This window comes from Protopterus annectens, chromosome 1.part1, assembly GCF_019279795.1.
Source record: "Protopterus annectens isolate FY-2018-M chromosome 1.part1, PAN1.0, whole genome shotgun sequence".
Lineage (NCBI taxonomy): Eukaryota > Metazoa > Chordata > Ceratodontiformes > Protopteridae > Protopterus > Protopterus annectens.
In genome coordinates, this window is record NC_056726.1 from 638,923,812 (window position 1) to 638,941,937 (window position 18,126).

Below are 18,126 nucleotides of genomic sequence, written 5' to 3' on the forward strand. Positions count from 1 at the left end.
GCAACCAGAGGTACTAGGTGATGAGTCTATTTCTCCAATTAGATTTAGTTATATCTTTATGAAGGCTTAGATATCTCATTCTAATACAGGCTGAACAATCTCATTTGTCAATGGCAAGAAGATTGGAAGGAACTTAATTCATAATGGTATGGAAAATAAGGCACAGCTCACTCCTCAGAAGCCAGGATGACACTTGATATATGGACAAGGACTCCATTCTCTCCTGATAGCCAAGGTTTTTGAAACCAGAGATCTTCTTTGTTAGGAATGTCTGTATTATTTCCATTTTTTAATGTGCCTGGCCAGATACATGCTTAAGGGTGTATTACATTCTATAATAACTCTGACTTAGGACAGAATATAGGGGAGCCATGACTTCGCTGTTTCTAGAAAAAATGCATTTGATAATTACTTGTGAAATGCAGAAGGATTTCCTAACTACAGTCACCATGTGATGGTCAAATGAGAGGGACCTAGCAACCCTAGTGTTCAGATCTTTAATCACTGATCTGTATGGTAATGGGATCTTTTTAATGATATAGGATACAGTTCTTTTGCTTCCTGAATGGCTGATGTTATATTGTTTGGCATTTAATTTGAGACTTTTTTCTAAGCACCTGGAACTGACTTTAGTTAGTTCTTTTTGGTGATTATATATATCCAAATGGGATTTGCCAACCACACCTAATCTGCAGTTATCAGCAGGCTTTAACCAGAGCTCACTGTTATCAGTTTGGAAGTCTGAAAATAGATGTCAAAGAGGGCCTGGTAAAGGGTCCTGAAGGACAACACTGGTCACTTTATTTCTGTCTGAGGAAGTATCATGCACTCGGATTATGCTTATTTTATTCTTAAGCCAGTTGGCCATCTCTTTTACTAAGTAGTTATTTATGTCTGATACCATCAACGCATAACAATTTCATCATATGGTAGGGTATCAAATGCCTTGGTCAGATCAACTAACTGAAGAAGGACTTGCGTTTTACCCTTTACTTCGGCTGCTAGTTTTAATTCCTGTGATGTTTTGCTGGATTGATGTTTTGCTGGATTTTATAGGTACCTTCAGTTTCCTACTGATGTTATTAGTACAGTTCTGATGATGTGGGTTTCTAGCACTACAAGGCAGTTTAAGGAGTTTCTTCCTTCTGTTATATGGTTTATTTAAATCAGAAGACCACATAGATATGCACAAAGTGTTAGGTGGCATGACTGGGTCTTTAGTGCATTACTGGTATTCATTAATGCCAGTATTGTATTTGTGGTGTGAAATAAAACAATGCTTTAGTGCTCTATGTCTGGCATAATAATAAAACAGAGTAAGCAGTTTCATATATTTTAAAATTAAAAATTAAGAAAGCTTTTTTGCTGCATTTGTGGGAACTGAAACACTTTAGCGATCCACATGTGGCATGACCTGTAGCAAATTGCTTGTTGCTAATGTAGCAAGCAGTTTGCTACAGTTTAAAAAACCTTTTTACATTAGAGAAGAATGGACAATGGTTGCTCAAATCGGGAACAGACTTTTTTGAGGGGGGAGTAGCTTGAGGAATGGGTTTTATTAGTTTTGCTCCTCAAGTTCAATTGGAGGAGACAGACTGGAAATTATTTAAAAATTAGATCAGAAAAATAAGCATCAGAATAGTTTACTACATCTCTCCTTAAAATTAATATCATTAAAAGTAGATTCCAGATATACTGATACTTGCACAGTTACATGCCTGCTTTTACTTTACTGAACAGATTCAAGCAGCTTTGTCCATTTTTAGTAATTTTACAAGTAACATAAATGCAACAATTGTTTAGATTTACATTAAGAAAGAAATTCTTAATTAACAAAAACAAGGGATAAAATTTCAGAAGCTTGAGCAACATTCAAATACTTTGGATGGTGGCAACCCACTCTGTATCTCCATACCATTACTACTTAATTATATTTAATTATTCTTGATTAATCTAAGTCACAACCTTTAGAAGAAAATAACATGTTCTTTATCCAAAGTTGTGTGAATCTGAGTTAGTTGTATAATTTTCATATTTCACCATTTGCTTTTGACTACCTGAAAATCAAACCGAAAAACAACCCTTTGACAACTGACTTTGTGGGCAGACTCCTTTTAAAGTTCCTCTTAAGACTGCTCTGACACATTCCATATTCAGACTACAAAGATATTCCTGACACTTTTTTTACTTCACTTTTGCAAGCTGTTACATTTTCTGATAATATTCAGTTTCTAGTTGTAATATCCAAGACCATAAAATGTAGCATTTCTTGTAAAAGCAACATATATCTATATATATCTATATATATATATATATATATATATATATATATATATATATATATATATATATATATATATATATATATATATATATATATATATATATATATATATATATATATATATATATATATATATATATATATAATATATATATATATATATATATATATATGACTTTGATTTTTATAGGGTCATAACAGTGCACGGAGCACTGCAAACCACCAACTATGATTTGTTGTTAAATCTGGTAAACAGAGTCTATTTATTTTGTCATTTCCAATATTCTAAGGTCAAATTGTCATTGCACACCACATAAACTACAAGAGAATGTTTCTTTATAACAGATATTTGCCTCTAAAGTTTTTTTCAGATAACAGCTATAATTGTAAGTTTGTCACAATTCCGTCATTGTAGTAGCTACAGACATAGTAAAACAAGGTGTGTTTATATAATTACCTTGGCGTAATGAGCACTGAATCCAGTCTGAGAGAGCTCCATCTTAAATGAGGAAGCAGATTTGTCTGATGTTGCTGTAAAACATTAAAAGCATAACAGTTATACATTTTTGAAAAATACAATAAAGAATTTTTTGAAAAAAAAGCATAACAGTTATACAATATCTTAGCAATTGCATTTCACAGAAAAAATATTTGCCTGATGATAATTAAAGTATTTTTAATCTCTGCTTTCCATATAACTAGGATGTTTCCTTTACTAGCTAATCTCATTAGGGGTAAGAATCTGTCAGTGGGTAAATAAGTGAATTTTAAAATCTTCTGAATTATACCACACTGTTCCAAAATCCATTTACTCTAACAGGTACCATGAAAATTTATATTCACCATTTTTTTTTCTTTTTAATGTAACTATGTGGTACACAATATCAAAAACACAATTAATTTTTATTTATTTATTTATTTATTTAATCTATTTTACACCCAGCTTTATGTAATTATACCTAACTTTCTCCAGGGTTGACTGATCTCAGAGAATGTTATAGTAAGAAAGAGGTTTGGGATTTGAAATTCCTTAGATGAGGGGTATAGAGAGCTTGCCCCTACGTCACCATGGGCTGCCATTTTGCCTATGCAGCTGTATCTCAAATTATTAAAGCCTGTACATACAGTCAAGTTATACCATCATGGTACTGCAGTATCATTTTTTTATTTATGTTTTCATGTCTTAGTTCCTCTCTCCTCACTGATCTCACTGCCCCAAGGACTTGTCCACAGTGCCATAATATTCATAGTGCCTATTTATTTATGCTATCTGCACAAGCCTAGAATGGGTATCAAAAGGCTGTGACACTAATTTTTTTGGCATCTGCCGAAATGTTTAACCTCTGTTTCACTAGTCAGTTCGCATTCTGCTCAAATGTTTACAATGTGTGTATTTTTATGCACAGCAAGTGAAGGCTGACAGCTCCAGGATCATTCTGTCCTCTAGAATGGATCCAATGATAGCTGTTGCTGTAGCAGTGGCAATAGGCCTCATTTTCCACAGAAAAAGAGAAGTGTCATCTGCTTACTACCCCCAGCTTTTTCTGAAGCACCTGGGTTACCATTTGAACCCAAGACATCACCTGCAAAGATGCAACCCTCTAACCACACAATCAAACTGTCTTGTTTATGCAGTTATTACAGAAAATCAAGAATGTCAGCATAAAATCTCTTCTATAATGTATATTAACATACACATTTGGATAATATTCAGGCTACTGTGCATGTCAGCAGGTCAATATTTTGAGATACAACAGATGTTATAATAAGTATGTCAAGGTTTAAACTAATAAAGACTTTAAAATGCAGGATTGTGGAAATATAGAACCTTGGAAAATATGTGACTTACAACTGTAAATTTGGAACAAAGAGCTGTATAATGTTATTTGCCTGTCATGCATATAATTCACACTCATCAGCATACTATGGGAAGAAAGTGAGTAGAAGAGCTTGGTGACCTCTATCACTGATATCCACAGATAATTGAGAATAAGCAATCCAGAAAGAGGGTTACAACAGAAAAAAAGTTCTGCATATTACACTGAGTCCGACAGCAGCTCAGTGAAGCTGCCTCTCAGTCAGTGAATCATTCTCCTCAGCTGACGTCACACAAAAAGATAAGTATTCAGAATAACCTACCATGCAGTGGTGAGCTGCATCAGGCCCTCCCGTGCTGTCTGGATCATGATCGTGTCTGCTGGGGATCACTGCACTGCATATATCTGATTACACTCCATGACCTTACTTTCTCAGTTGTGATCCAACTGTGCTAGCTTATGCTTAAGCTGCAACCACTCCCTCCATCTGTAAATTTCTGTAATCTTACAGAGAGCAGAACACTTTGTGCAAGTATCCTGTCTCTGTAGGCCTCTCACGCTTTTCATTACACTGGCATGGCTCAATTATGCAGTATGTAACTCACATGGTGACTCCCGCTCAATATAATTCAGACAGTGTGCATTCCTTTACAGAGTGTGACTCCTTTCTGAATCCCACAGCTGAAAACAATTCAAACTATGTACATAAGCAGTTAAGCATTTGAAAGAAATGACAGCACTTCCGTCTGGCCTGCATTCACATTACTGACTTGCATGTAATGCTGGTCAGCCACAACAGAATAAACAACGTCATTCAGAAGTAAGGTTTTGGCCACAGTACTACAAGCATGCAGAAATATAAATACATACTTAAATCTATCAGTTGTATTTCCCTTCATAAATGTGGCAAATTCAGACTTATCTTATTTCAGTTCTTTAAAAGGTCGTTTCATCAGGAAGTACTTTATTCTCACCCACTTACCACCCACAGCCAGGAGGTACGCATTCCCCTGCTGTCACAAAGTCCACATCATTACAAGTATGTCAAATATCCCCCTTTGCCTGTTTGCTTTGTGCCACCTCATAATAAATGTCTGCCAACGGAAATGAATATACGGATGGTGCTCAGTTCTCCACACCAGCAGTTTCCATTGTTTTGTCTTTCCCCAGAACTTGACCTCATTCACCTAACACTGGCACAAAACCTTGAAACACCCACTAGCCCACATCTCTAATATAACATAGCTCTCATTTTAATTTTAGAAAGTAAATGGCAGAATTATTGCAGCTTATTGCAAAGACATTTTTTTTGTCAAAAGAAGGTTACTCTTGGAGGAAAGTAGTACCTACTTACTGCGGTTCTTTGGGGCTTTAAAACTACAACTGCAATCTATGGATTTTTTTCACATGCTGAATCAGACCTTCAAATTTACGATGATTCAATGAAGCATCATTTAAAGATGATTTTACTATGAAATTCACATTTTTTAATTTCTCTTTGTCTTGTACTTCCCCCGATTATGGAATTTAATAGTTGATGGAGTTTTGCTATTAGATTAAATAAAACAAATCCAGACTGCTCATATTAAACCAACCATGGGTAGCAGGTTACCTTCTTGTGATTTTAATCATCAAGACCAGAGATTTGATAATGCAAATAGGTGGCTATCCTTTTACATTTGTCTGTCATTCTCATGTGTCACACATAAGTACAGAATGGCATTTTTGTTTGTTTGGGTGCGACTTTTGTGTACAACAAGGAAACATAAGATAATAGCCTTTCCAACATAATTCCACATTAGTAGGAATATCAGCAGGCATGCACACTAATACTGTCAAAGTTTAGGGGGAGGGCTACAGTTGGAAGAATAAATGTTCCTCATATTTCATGAATGTGTCAGAGTAATACAAAAATGTTGTTCACAGCAGTGAGCACTGTTTCTGCATTAGAAACCATTATGCTTTAGTTTAAAATTTAAAACGTGTATATCCTTCCAAAACTTATGCACTCCATGCATAACCATAAACACAGAAATGTTGTGACATACCATATCAGCGTATAAAAGTATATATTTTTTTACAAATTAATTTGTTCACATATTTGTAAATTCACTGTGCAGATGTATTAGTACAGTGCAAAGCTGCCACAAAATGGAGCAGTTTTACTGCTTTTGCAGCTTTGTACATGACCTTTGACATATTGTTCTTCAATAAGATGGATTCTTCTTCCCGCAGTATAAGATATGTGGATTTGGACAGCATATGCTATTTTTACTGAAAACAGACAGCATCAGCTGATTTCTGATTACTTGGCTTAGTTGCATATATTTGGTTGAATATGTGGTTTGGCTGACTAAATCTTTATACAGGAAGTGTTTGGGAGTGTCACCTTATGGCAAACATTATATGACATATTTAACATAAAGTGTAAATTCTGAGGATTATTATCCAAATCATATTGCTACGTGTTTTCTTTGTTGTTCCTCATTAGTCAGATTTATAAAAAATTACATTGATTTTCAGTGGAAAATATAATTCCCTGACTGTGAATTTACATTACAGTTCATAAACTTAGCTTTGCTACTTGCTAACAGTCTAATCCTGCATTAATACAAATTAATTACATTTTCTATATCTTACAAAAGTGAATGCACACAATAATGGATACATTCTAATCAATATACGTTTAATAGCTTAAAATGTCATTTCATGTTTTGCATAGAAAATAATTTTCAGAAGGAAGCAAACAGGTCTTTTGCTTGTGGCTCATAATGAGTTTAAAAGAAGGTGATGCCCAAAATAACAAATTACTATATACTGTTATGCCACTCCCTGAAAAAGAGACACATGGTTCCTGGGCCTAGCTGGCCAAAAACTAAATTTATAAACAAAATTGTGAGTCTACAGTGATATTTGTAAATGCATGCATTTAACTACTGAGAAATTTCTTTCTTCTTTCACTTTACTGGATATGTGCCTTTATTGCACTTCAAAATATGCAACTGTCATTGCTCAAATACTATTTACTACAATGTGAAAGGTACTGTTTTACCTCCATTATTTTTATTGAAATATTAAATGCTATAAGATGAACATTTTGTGTAAAATACTTGACATGTGCATTAACACATTTTATACCTGCACCTCATAAAATTATGAAGCATGTATAAATATTGCATTATTAAAATGTATGAATCTCACATGGGGAAGTTTTAAAGTGAAATGTATAAACAAAACATCTAAGTGTAGCATATCTATTATCAAAATCTAATTAGCAAGCATGCAGATAGGTTTGTAAATCACAGATTGTCATAGAAGGGAGAGGTAAAGCATGCCAGTGAGATACAACTAGTTTACCTCTAGCACTCCAACTTTTTCCACTACAGTTAAAATCATTCTCCTCACTCAGCTCTTCAGACTTAGGTAATTTGTCTTTACACAAGTACTGTAAATACCTCATAGGTTCTTAGGTTCATAGGAGACTACTACATAACTGTTGCAGGTGCCTGGTGAGGTGCATGCCAAAGGGTACATTGTACTCAACCACTGGTCTGATGAGGGATGACTGCAGTGGTACTGTAACATCCTTAGATCTGGATGCCATGCCTTTACTTCCAAGCTGAGCCACATAGAAGTATTTCCTTACCACCATGGATACATGGTGGTCAAAGTTTAGATTACTATCTACCTGTGTACCCATATCTCTCACCATTGGGTCCACTCTTATGGTCATGCTATCAATGTTGTAATTTTCAGGGGAATTTGATTTCCCAAAGGGTATTATTATGCACTTCTTCATGTTTAGTTTGAGGCCATGGCTCTCATACCAATCATCAGTCTGCACCAGACCTTTGTGAAGCATAACAACATTGTTTTGGGAGTCAATGACTGCCCCCAACTTGCAGTCAGCAGCAGACTTGGTCAGTCAAAGGCCATCTACATTTGCCTTGACATCTGAGAAGTATATCCCAAACAGAAGGGGGCCCAGTACTGAGCCATGTGGTACTCCACTAGTGACAGACCTCTTGCTGAATGTGGATTCCCCTATTCTAACAACATGTGTCCTATCCATGAGCCATTTGGTTATCCATCTGGTGACATAGCAATCTATGCCTATTTTTTGAGTTTCTCTATAATACCTCAATAGCAAATTGGGTCAAATGCTTTGGCCAGATCAGGATAGGCAGTATGCACTGTCTTACCCTAATCTATGGTCTTAGTGACCTTCTCAATGAAGTCCACAACATTAAGCAGGCATGACCTGTCCTTGACAAAGCCTAACTGGGTTGAGTCTAGAGTCTGGAGATTTCCTATGTCATCGCTAATCAGGTTCTTGTTTATCCTTTCCATAGCCTTCATATAAGGCTAGTAGGACTTATGGGTCGGTAGTTTCCTGGGTCAATTAATGGTCCACACTTGTGCAAAGGGGTGACTGTTGCTGTCCTCAGCTCTATTGGGGTAAAGCTTATCTGGAGACTGTTATTAAATAGAAATCCAAGTGGGCCCGCTAGGTCACATTTCAAGTTATTTAATAGACACCTTGGAATTCCATCAGGGCCCATTGATGCAGTGTTTCTAGCTTTATAGAGTGTAGTGATGACTTGTTCTTTTGTGGTAAGGGGTATTTCATGGGGAGTGACATGATTAAAATTAACTAAAATTAACAAAACTCAGGTGATCATGATTCTAAGTAACCAGTATAACGAACATTTCAGCAGCATTTCAGTTTTCATGTAACAATGGGAGATGACTATATAGAATCACTAGTTGTTTTTTTAATGTAAGGCTACAGGTTTATTATTTTTACAAAATCTATAAACATGAAGGTACTTTTGTTAATTATCTAACCAGCAGTAAGTTGAAAACAGCTGAGCCAAAAACCTATTTTTGTGCCCTCTTCTGATAATCTGATAAGATCAGTCTCTGACCAAAATAAAGTAAATACATGCTTGAACACTCTTATTTATTCTGTCAGTCTGATGATCATGTAGACGACTGGCTCCATGGTGTAAGGTTATATTACCCTTACTGTGTCCTAGGTTACCCAGATTCAGTTAGGTTCCTACGTGTTGAACAAACTAAGAGAATGATGATTAGAGTGACAGGCTAGTGCTAGCTCTCCTATCCAGGGGGAAGGGATGGTAGTTTGATCTATGGCAGGATTTACACCCACTGAAGATGACTGTCCCAGATGTGCATCATAAGGTTCAGATTTCAGTACTCACCAAACAGCATACTGCTGCAGGCATCTAAGAAAGCACTGATGCATGAATACTGAAAGGGTGTGCACTGTAGGGTCCTGTTTATTCAGTCTGCTGCAGGAAATTCTGTAAGCCAAGAGGAAAGGCAGCCACCCCTCATTTTTGCCTTGATATTGGCCTCTCCCTGTTCTTGTCAAAATCTACTGAGGTTCAAGGTTTGACTACAAATGGATGAGTGGTTGGACAGAAGCGTCATGTAGATGATACAAAATACAGAATGAATACAACATGATCAGTATGCTGCACTTGCGAATAGCAAACTGCTCCATATAAATTTAGATAAATGTTTCTCAAACAGCAAGGCCAGACTCCCTAAGGTGGCTCTCAGCATGTGTTTCAATTGATTCTCACAAAATGAAAGGCAGGTAAAAAAAATTTATAACAAATCCATGCTGTTGGGGTGGGGGTGGGGTTTGTGCATTTGAGGAGTCAGTTTGGTCACTCCATCCAGCAATCATTTTGTACTTGGAAGAGCAGGATCCCTAGCTATGTGAACTGGTGCCTCATTGTCTTGAAGTGAGGTAACACATCTACTGGTCTGCTTTTCTGAGGAAAGCATGTTATGTTATACTGCCTGGCATTACATACTTTCTGTTAGTTATAGATTTCTTGTGGAATATTCTCTCATTTTCCATTTACAAATTATGTAAGTCTAAGATTTCTTAACCAGAAGGTGCTCCCTGGTCAGCCTGAAAAGAGAATCTTCTGTGTAGCACCATGGATTACCAAAATCCTGGGTCTGCAGGAGGTCTTTAATGTGGCTGTTTTCTAGAAAGAGGTGTAAAGTGGTACACATTTCTAGTTTGTGAGGTCTCTATATTGAAAAGTATATATCACAATATTCTAAATTCTCTTTGTTGGATTTATAAAATGCAGCATTTTATAAATTTTCTATGAGGCATGCACTACTGTACAATGATCATTTTTAAATTATCCTAACTCTAAAATAATCATGCTACGAACTTTTTACATCAGTCCTTATCCACATGCAATAAAAATGTAATTAAATATAACTTTTCAGCTTCTAGCACTATGATCAACTCTTTAGTATCACAACCAGTTGTCTAGCTAATTTTTTCAATAGTCTTCCACAACTAGAATATTTAATAGGACTGTTCCCTCTGGACTTCTTTTTGCGATGTTTCTAGTTTCCTAAATACTGGTGAATTTATAGCATTTTTTTGTCATGTCAGATAACAATCTTACCTGTATTTGTGCATATTTTAACTCTGTGCTTTGTCATCTTGTATCAGACTCTTTGGAGTAGACATTTTCAACTTAATGACACCTTTTCTATTTCTTTGCACAACTGACCATCTTCTCCTTGAGGCAGCTGTGACATTGGTTTGGCTATTCAAATAATTTCTATAGCTGTTGTGAGCTGATCCTGAATTTTTGCAAGACTGGCTTCATACTGTGTCTACTTTCTGTAGTTCTGTGAGCCTTCTGAAGTTCTAGTCACTGTACTACTTCTGTTTTCATAGATTTCTTTCTAGTATCTCACCTACCTTGCCTTGATTCTCTGTCATGACTAAACTTTTTGTTTGGCTTCCATAGCTGATGATCAGCATGCCCCTCACCAGATCCACCTTACCCTACCCCAGGCTAACCCTGACTTATGTTTGAGGCCAATGAGGAGATTGAGGACCCTCATGCTGCATCATACTGCTGCTGGAGAGTGTTTTTGTTGTTATATGTCCCAACTTTCCCTTCTTCAAATGCTCACCCATGATGTCCTACAATGCAAATATGATGCCATGGAGTTGTGACATATTTTTTGCCTCCAAGACAACTCAATCAATACCCTAGCCTCTTTTGGGCTACACTATCGTGTGTGTCCCCTGTCTCTCTTGTAGATCTACCAGGAGGTGTGCATGGGTGAGCATCCTCACCTCAAGATGGGTGCATCCATCCTCCCTTACTAGCTCCTCAGACATCCAAACTACTAACTGAACCCCGATCTCCTGAGCCATAGTCATGGCTTTACTCTTCTAAATGACTGTGCTGACTCAGCAGGACTACATTTTAAGACATCAGTAATTTGATCTTCAATCCCTTGGTAACTGAGCTGGTAAAAGACTGAGATTCTGCAGCAGATTACTCCAATACTCCATAACTGCAAGACAAATCTAAGTTTCCATTAGACTGTCTGCACTTGAGTCTGTAGTTACATGGCTGAGCTTCCACTGTTATTCACATATTTTAAATTCTACGTTCGTGTATTGTGGACCATTGTTAGATACAAGAACATCAATTATGTATTTTATTGATAAGACAGACTTCAGTGTACTTATCACACTTTTATGGATAATGGCTGTTAATTAATCGCTTCGGGTTACTTGCAGTAAGAGCTTTTACAAACTAATTCCATAACTTCCTTGAACTGAGACAAATCTATGCCACAGTTTAACGACTCTGCAAATATACCGTTCAGCTTGTTCTAAGTTTTAGGGCCAGTCCTAATTTTGGCTAAAAAACTGGATTTTTTTAAAACAGATCATCGACAGAGTTACAAACATCTTTTACTTCAGAAAAAAACATATTAATAAACCAACTCACTCAGTTAACAGTACACATATTTATAACGTATTCTTCAATTTAAGGCATGTTCCCTAAATATATCTTAATCTGTCCCTAATGCTGGAGGCAAAAGGTTGTGATCCATGCTGCAAAGGTACTGGTACTGTGGAAAGTAACTCTCTTCTTGTGGATTGCTATTAAGGTACACTGTATACACATCAAATGGCAACACACCTTTTCAAAATTCCTTCCAGTTCCTGTAGGTATCTCTCAAGGGTCAGTTCTTGGTACTTTTATATTTAATTTAATTGTAAAGGAGCTTTGCTTAGCTACCAAACAAACTACCATTGTGCAGGTCTCCAATGTCTTTGCCTTCCTCTGTACTGCAACAAGTCTTGCAAAACTCCAATCACCCAAGAATCCTTTCCTTCTGTGAAATTGTCTAATGGATGCAAGTCTGCACTTAAACCATAAGAAAAGCACATTAATATAATTTTCTCCCACAAATTCTCTTCCCTCAAACACTCTTAGCATTACATCAGTAAATGCATTGTTTATTTATTTAGTTAGTTTGTTATTGACATTTAATTATCAGGAATGTCCGACTGGTTAGGTGCTTATTTTCAGCATAGGATCAAGGGAGAAATACCACTACCATAGAAAAGGTAATCTGTACAAAACGACTAGGTGTCACATACAGCATGTCATAAAAAAAGACTTCTCAACTGTTAAATCAGTATCAGATGCAACAAGGAGAACAACTGACCAGTCCTGCCTCCTCCCCACAGTCTTATATGCATCAGCCATATTTAAAAACTTGCAAACAAAGTTAGAGGCATGCTATATCAAAGTAGAAACATTTGCTGCAAACCTTCCAGAGAGGACTTACTAGTGTCATGCCTTGCAACAAACAAAGTGATTAGAACTATCACAACACATAACCTACACCCAGCAAGTCACTACCCATAATTATTTCTAGAATACTGAAGACTGCCCTTCCCTAGAAAACATCCTTTAGCAGTATTCATCATGCAGAGAGCTATACTCTGGTGAATAAACTTCTTCTTGCCACCACAAAGTCAAACAATGCTGGAACAGATGCTCTGTATTCCAGTTATATAAAAAAAAACAAAAAAAACCTTTGAAACAAGTTACCACTTCCAATGAAACAAACACAAATTAAAAGGCTTCAAACCCAAATTAAAACAACACTTGCCTGATTCCTGGTTGTGCTCATGTACCTTACCTGGATAATGTGGACCCTTCAGGCTACTGCTGTGTCTACAAGACAATAGGCTTACAAACACTAAGCACACAACACAAGTCACTTGTACAACGGTAAGATCTCACCCTCATATCTCCACAAAGTTTTCTCTTCTTCCTCCAACTTCTCTAAATTACTTTTCCTTCTCTTCTCTTCCCAGCACCTATTGATGCCTTCCCACTACTTTATCCTATTTTCCCTAGTCTACCTCCTTTTCCGCTAAGTTATAACATAAAATTACACATTTTAATGTTGGATAAACTGAATACCACCCTCAAAAACCTTTATATTACTAGCAGGTTTCCTTAGAATTGAACATATCAGGCTAGAACTCTATGTTGCAGTGTTTCATTAGGACACAATGTATTAGACTATTAGTATTTGAGGCCTCTCTTTTTATTGTAGTGTTTTTCTTAGAACGCTGTATATTAGAACACTGCTGTATGCATTTTTATTCTCATCATTTGGAGCTGTTCTCACTGGGTCTCCATTAAAAATGGGCTTTTCTTGCCATGTTGGACTATCCCAATCAATAAACATAAATAACAAAGGAAAGAAATCAGAGTTTCACAGCACGCATTAAAATGATTCAAAAAGTGATGAGTGAAGTAATAGGAACTGGGTAGGTGTTTGATGTAAAACGCAGTGAAGTAAAGGAAATGTTAATACTAGTACATGAAATAATATGTATGATATTGAAAGAAAAAAAGATAAGATTGATTATATATGATGTAGAAAAGGCATTTGATAAATCATGAGGTGATGCAGGAATTTATCAAAACATATAGGACAAGTAAAAATAAAGGAAACTATAAAAACTGGATTTTAAAAATCACATGTAAAAGTAATGGTAAATGAATGGATGGGAAAGGAGATCTTGGTAAGAAGGGGAGTTAAGCAAAGCTGTCCCTTAAGAGATCTTGGTAAGAAGGGGAGAGTATATCCTATATCCTAGTAATGAATGCAATTATTCAAAGTTTTGTGTCAAAAATGGATTAAGTGTGTTGGAAGAAATGAAAGGAAACTGAGATACCAGTAAGTCTGTCTTACACAGGTGACTGTTGTAGCAAAATATACAAGATGGATGGATGAATTAAAGTGTTTTGAGAACTTAAAATGTATTAAAATGGTGGGCTTAAAATGCAATAATGGAAAAAGTAAAAGGGTTGGTGAAATAAAGAAGATGAATGATAGGAAATTAGTGTATTAGGGGTATGAAAACAAACTGTATTTGTGGAAGGCGATACTGAAAAAAATGAAAAAAAAAAATACTAGTATGGTGGAAAATGTTTAAATTATCATATAATAAAAGTTATATTTGATTCTATGAAAATTAAAAAGTAATTTATAGATTTTTCAGTCACATATCAAATGTGTATCTTATTAAAAGAGGAATAATATACAATAAAAAGAAAAAGAGGGTGAGGTCTTAAATACCATATTTTTTATTGTTAATGCACCTATCATCAATAGTGTGAAAAACGGGGAGAATAACATGGTGGGGAAACTGTAATATGAGCGGTATGAAGAGATATGAAAACAAAATAAAAGGGAGAAGGGAGAAAAGGGATGAGAAAGAAAGGAATATATAAATCAGGTAAAAGTTTGAAATTTTCTTGTATATCCATGGTTTGATTTTTCAGAAGATTATAGAAATGCAATAAAGCAAAGAAGGACAATGTTTGAATATTTAAAATGTATAAGTTGACAAATTTTCAAGGAAATGAATATGGAAGTGATGTATGGTAAATATGAATAGGGAAGGAAGGAAGAGTTTGATAAATGGGATAAAACTTTATTTGTTACAATCTGCATATTGTGGAAAAGAAGGTAGTCTGGACTATTATATAACAAAAATATAAGGGATATTGATGTACTGGCACAAATAAGAAAATGGATTAGAAAAATGCATTGAGGAGGATAGATGAACATTAAGGAGACAGTAATGGAAAAATATACGCTAAAATTGAACTGTATTACTGATGAAGAGATCATAAAATTGATGTAACTAGAATGAATAATGCAGTCACAAATATTTGTGTATCTTTTACATCCACCTGAACTACCATCAACTCAAACAGCTAGGACCATGGTTTTGCACTCAAGAGAAAAGTAATCAAATCATCTGGAATGAGAATAAAACCCACATACTTCTGCTCTTCCAGCAACAAAGATAAGTATTCTTCCTGTTGAGGCAGTGATACTATACAGCATTCTTCATCAGCATTCTTCATCAAAAAATGGCATATAAAATGGCATATATTCTCATAAGATGAAAGCTCCTACAACATCTATTCATAACAGAACCAGCTTACTTACATCATAATATTTCAACAAAACAACTTATCTTACTAGTTTGAATAATGCCATAGCATTCCAGTTCCATCCTTGACTACATCTTGCTCCACAGTATTGCTACCAGCATTGTCATGTCAAATATTTTAGATATAAGCTTTGTAAGATAATGCATTGCTCCCAAAAGTCTCATTGGAGGCTGCTTGAATATCGGCTTCAGTCTGTATCATTTCTTTGACTATATCTGACTCTAACATCAGTCCCTCTAATGTTACAAAGCAACTTATTTATTTATTTCAGACTTGCCACTCCTACTTCAGAATTGATTTTATTTAATTTAAAAATATAATTTAGTTCAAGAGCTTTATCAGTTCCTTGCCACATTCTACTCGTGTTTCACCTCACATTCAGGTCTTCAGCTGTGTTCACAAAATGTTTTAAGTCTTCATTTATTTATTTATTTATTTATTTTTGAACAAATGGTCTTTGAAGTGTTTCCAGTGTAGATGAGATACCAACATCCAAAAAATCTACTGAATGCACACAGCTTGAAGCTTTCTCCATTTACCCTTATCTGTCAGTATCCTTAGTTTATAGATAATACAAAAATAACTTGCCATTTGAGAAATCCAGTTGTTAGCAATGTCTTTTAATGACTATCTGCTTATCTAATCACAGTAGCAGGGAAGTCAATCTGCATCCAGATCTAGCCAGGAATATGTTTCTTATAGGTTCACAGATTCATAGGTAGGTACTAGGCTATCAGCCCTAGGGCCTATAGAAGCCTAGCCAAAAAGGTACACTGGCTTTCGCCACCCAAGAAAATTATTTTCCTGTGCCCCTGTTGAGCAGAGCCACAGAGGTGATCCCCGGGGTGAATTTCCTATTTCCCATCCAATCATCAAGATTTTTCTTGAACTGTGCTAATGAGGAGCTTTGTTTGATATAGATAGGTAGTTTGTTCCAGTGTATGGAAAGTCTGTGGGACAGTAATCTAGCCCTCCAGCATGTTTTGTTTATCGTGGTGACAAGGTTTAAGTCCCTAGAGCATGTAGCTCATATGGATTGGGATTTCTTTAAGTGGAACAGGGGCTTTTCCCTGTAGGCATTGCAAATCATGTTCAAATGTGAATGGTTTAAATTATTTTATACATCCTGTTACAAACAAAAAATACACATTTGAGTTTTATGCAGATTGCCTTACAGATAATGTGGTTTACTTGGCATGCTGCAAGTCATGTCGAGTTTGTATGTTGGAAAAAATAATTGTAAGTTAAAAACAAGAATATTGCACCATTTGTCATCTATTAGACAGAAGGATAAACATAATGCATTGTACCAGCATGTTTCCAGCTTTCCAGATCATACTTTTGTTTTTGTGGTTCTGCATGTTGCACAGATGAAAAAAAAGGGGGGGGGGGGTCCTTGTCAATGATACAGTGTATGCAGAGTTAAGATGGATCATACTGTTGGCTGCTGACAACCTACCTGGGTTAAATAGTTCTCTACCTTTAAAACCTACCTTAAAGAAAAGGCGGGTCAAGTATAGAAAGTAATTGGTTGCTTTTATAGGTTCATTGGTTCATAGGTTCGTTCTAGGCTATCTGCCCTAGGGCATTTATAAGCCTAGCCAGAGTGTGTGTGGCTTTCACCACCATTTAGGATGAGAATACTATGCCCTTTTAGGGTTTAGTTTACTGTGCCTCTGTCTAGCAGTGACACAGAGATGACCCCCGGGGTAAACCTACGATCTCCCATCCATCCACTCGTCAAGATTTCTCTTGAATAGAGTCAGTGAGGGGCTCTGCCTAACATGGACTGGGATTCTGTTCCAGAGTGTAGGGAGCCTCTGGGTTATGAATCTGTCCCTCCAGCATGTCCTATTTATTTCTGTGTTGAGGTTTAAGTCTCTTGCTTTCGTAGCTCTGATGGATTTGGATTTACTGAGGTGGAGCATGTCCATTAATTCCGGATTGGACATGGCCTTGTACGTCAGGCACAGATCACCTCTGAGTAGGCGGTATGCGACTGAATAGAGCTGGAGTTTTTTCAGTCGGGCAGCATATGACATATGTTTAAGACCCTTTATCCTCTTGGTGAGGAACTTTTGGGGTCTTTCCAACTGCTGCAGGTGTCAGGTGAGATACATCCCAAATGGGGCATTGTACTCAATCATTGGCCTGATAAGAGAAGAGTACAGGGACACAATGACCTCTCTTGATCTAGATGTGAAACCCTTCATGATAAGGTGGGCAATATAGAAGGTTTTCCTAACCACTTTGGCAATGTGAGTGTCAAATGAGAGGTTACTGTCAACCTGGGTCCCTAGGTCCCTGATTACCTCTTCCGTACTTAATGGATTACCACCTATGTGGTAATTTGTCGGTATCTTGTTTTTCCCAAAGGGTATGACTATACATTTTTTGGCGTTCAGCTTAAGGCCATGGCTCTGGCACCAATTATCCATTTCTATGAGGCCTCTCTGAAGGATGTTTGTGTCCGCTGGAATATCAATTATGGCGCCCAGTTTGCAGTCATCTGTGAACTTTGTCAGCCACAATCCTCCTATGTTTGCCTGTACCTCGGAAAAATAAATGCCGAACAAGAGGGGTCCCAGGACTGAGCCCTGTGGGACACCGCTTGTGACTGGCTTAGAGTCTGACATAGCTCTAGCAACTCTGACCC

General features: G+C 36.4%; 1 protein-coding gene across 1 annotated transcript in view; it reads right to left on the reverse strand.

Annotated features, from left to right (window-relative positions):
- The window catches only part of ITGA1 (integrin subunit alpha 1), a 2,125,719-nt gene that overhangs the window by 923,373 nt on the left and 1,184,220 nt on the right, over positions 1-18,126 (reverse strand). Inside the window, exon 10 of the mRNA XM_044077325.1 lies at positions 2,742-2,815. Coding sequence (XP_043933260.1) covers positions 2,742-2,815 — 74 coding nt within the window. The remainder of the gene's footprint in view (positions 1-2,741; positions 2,816-18,126) is intronic.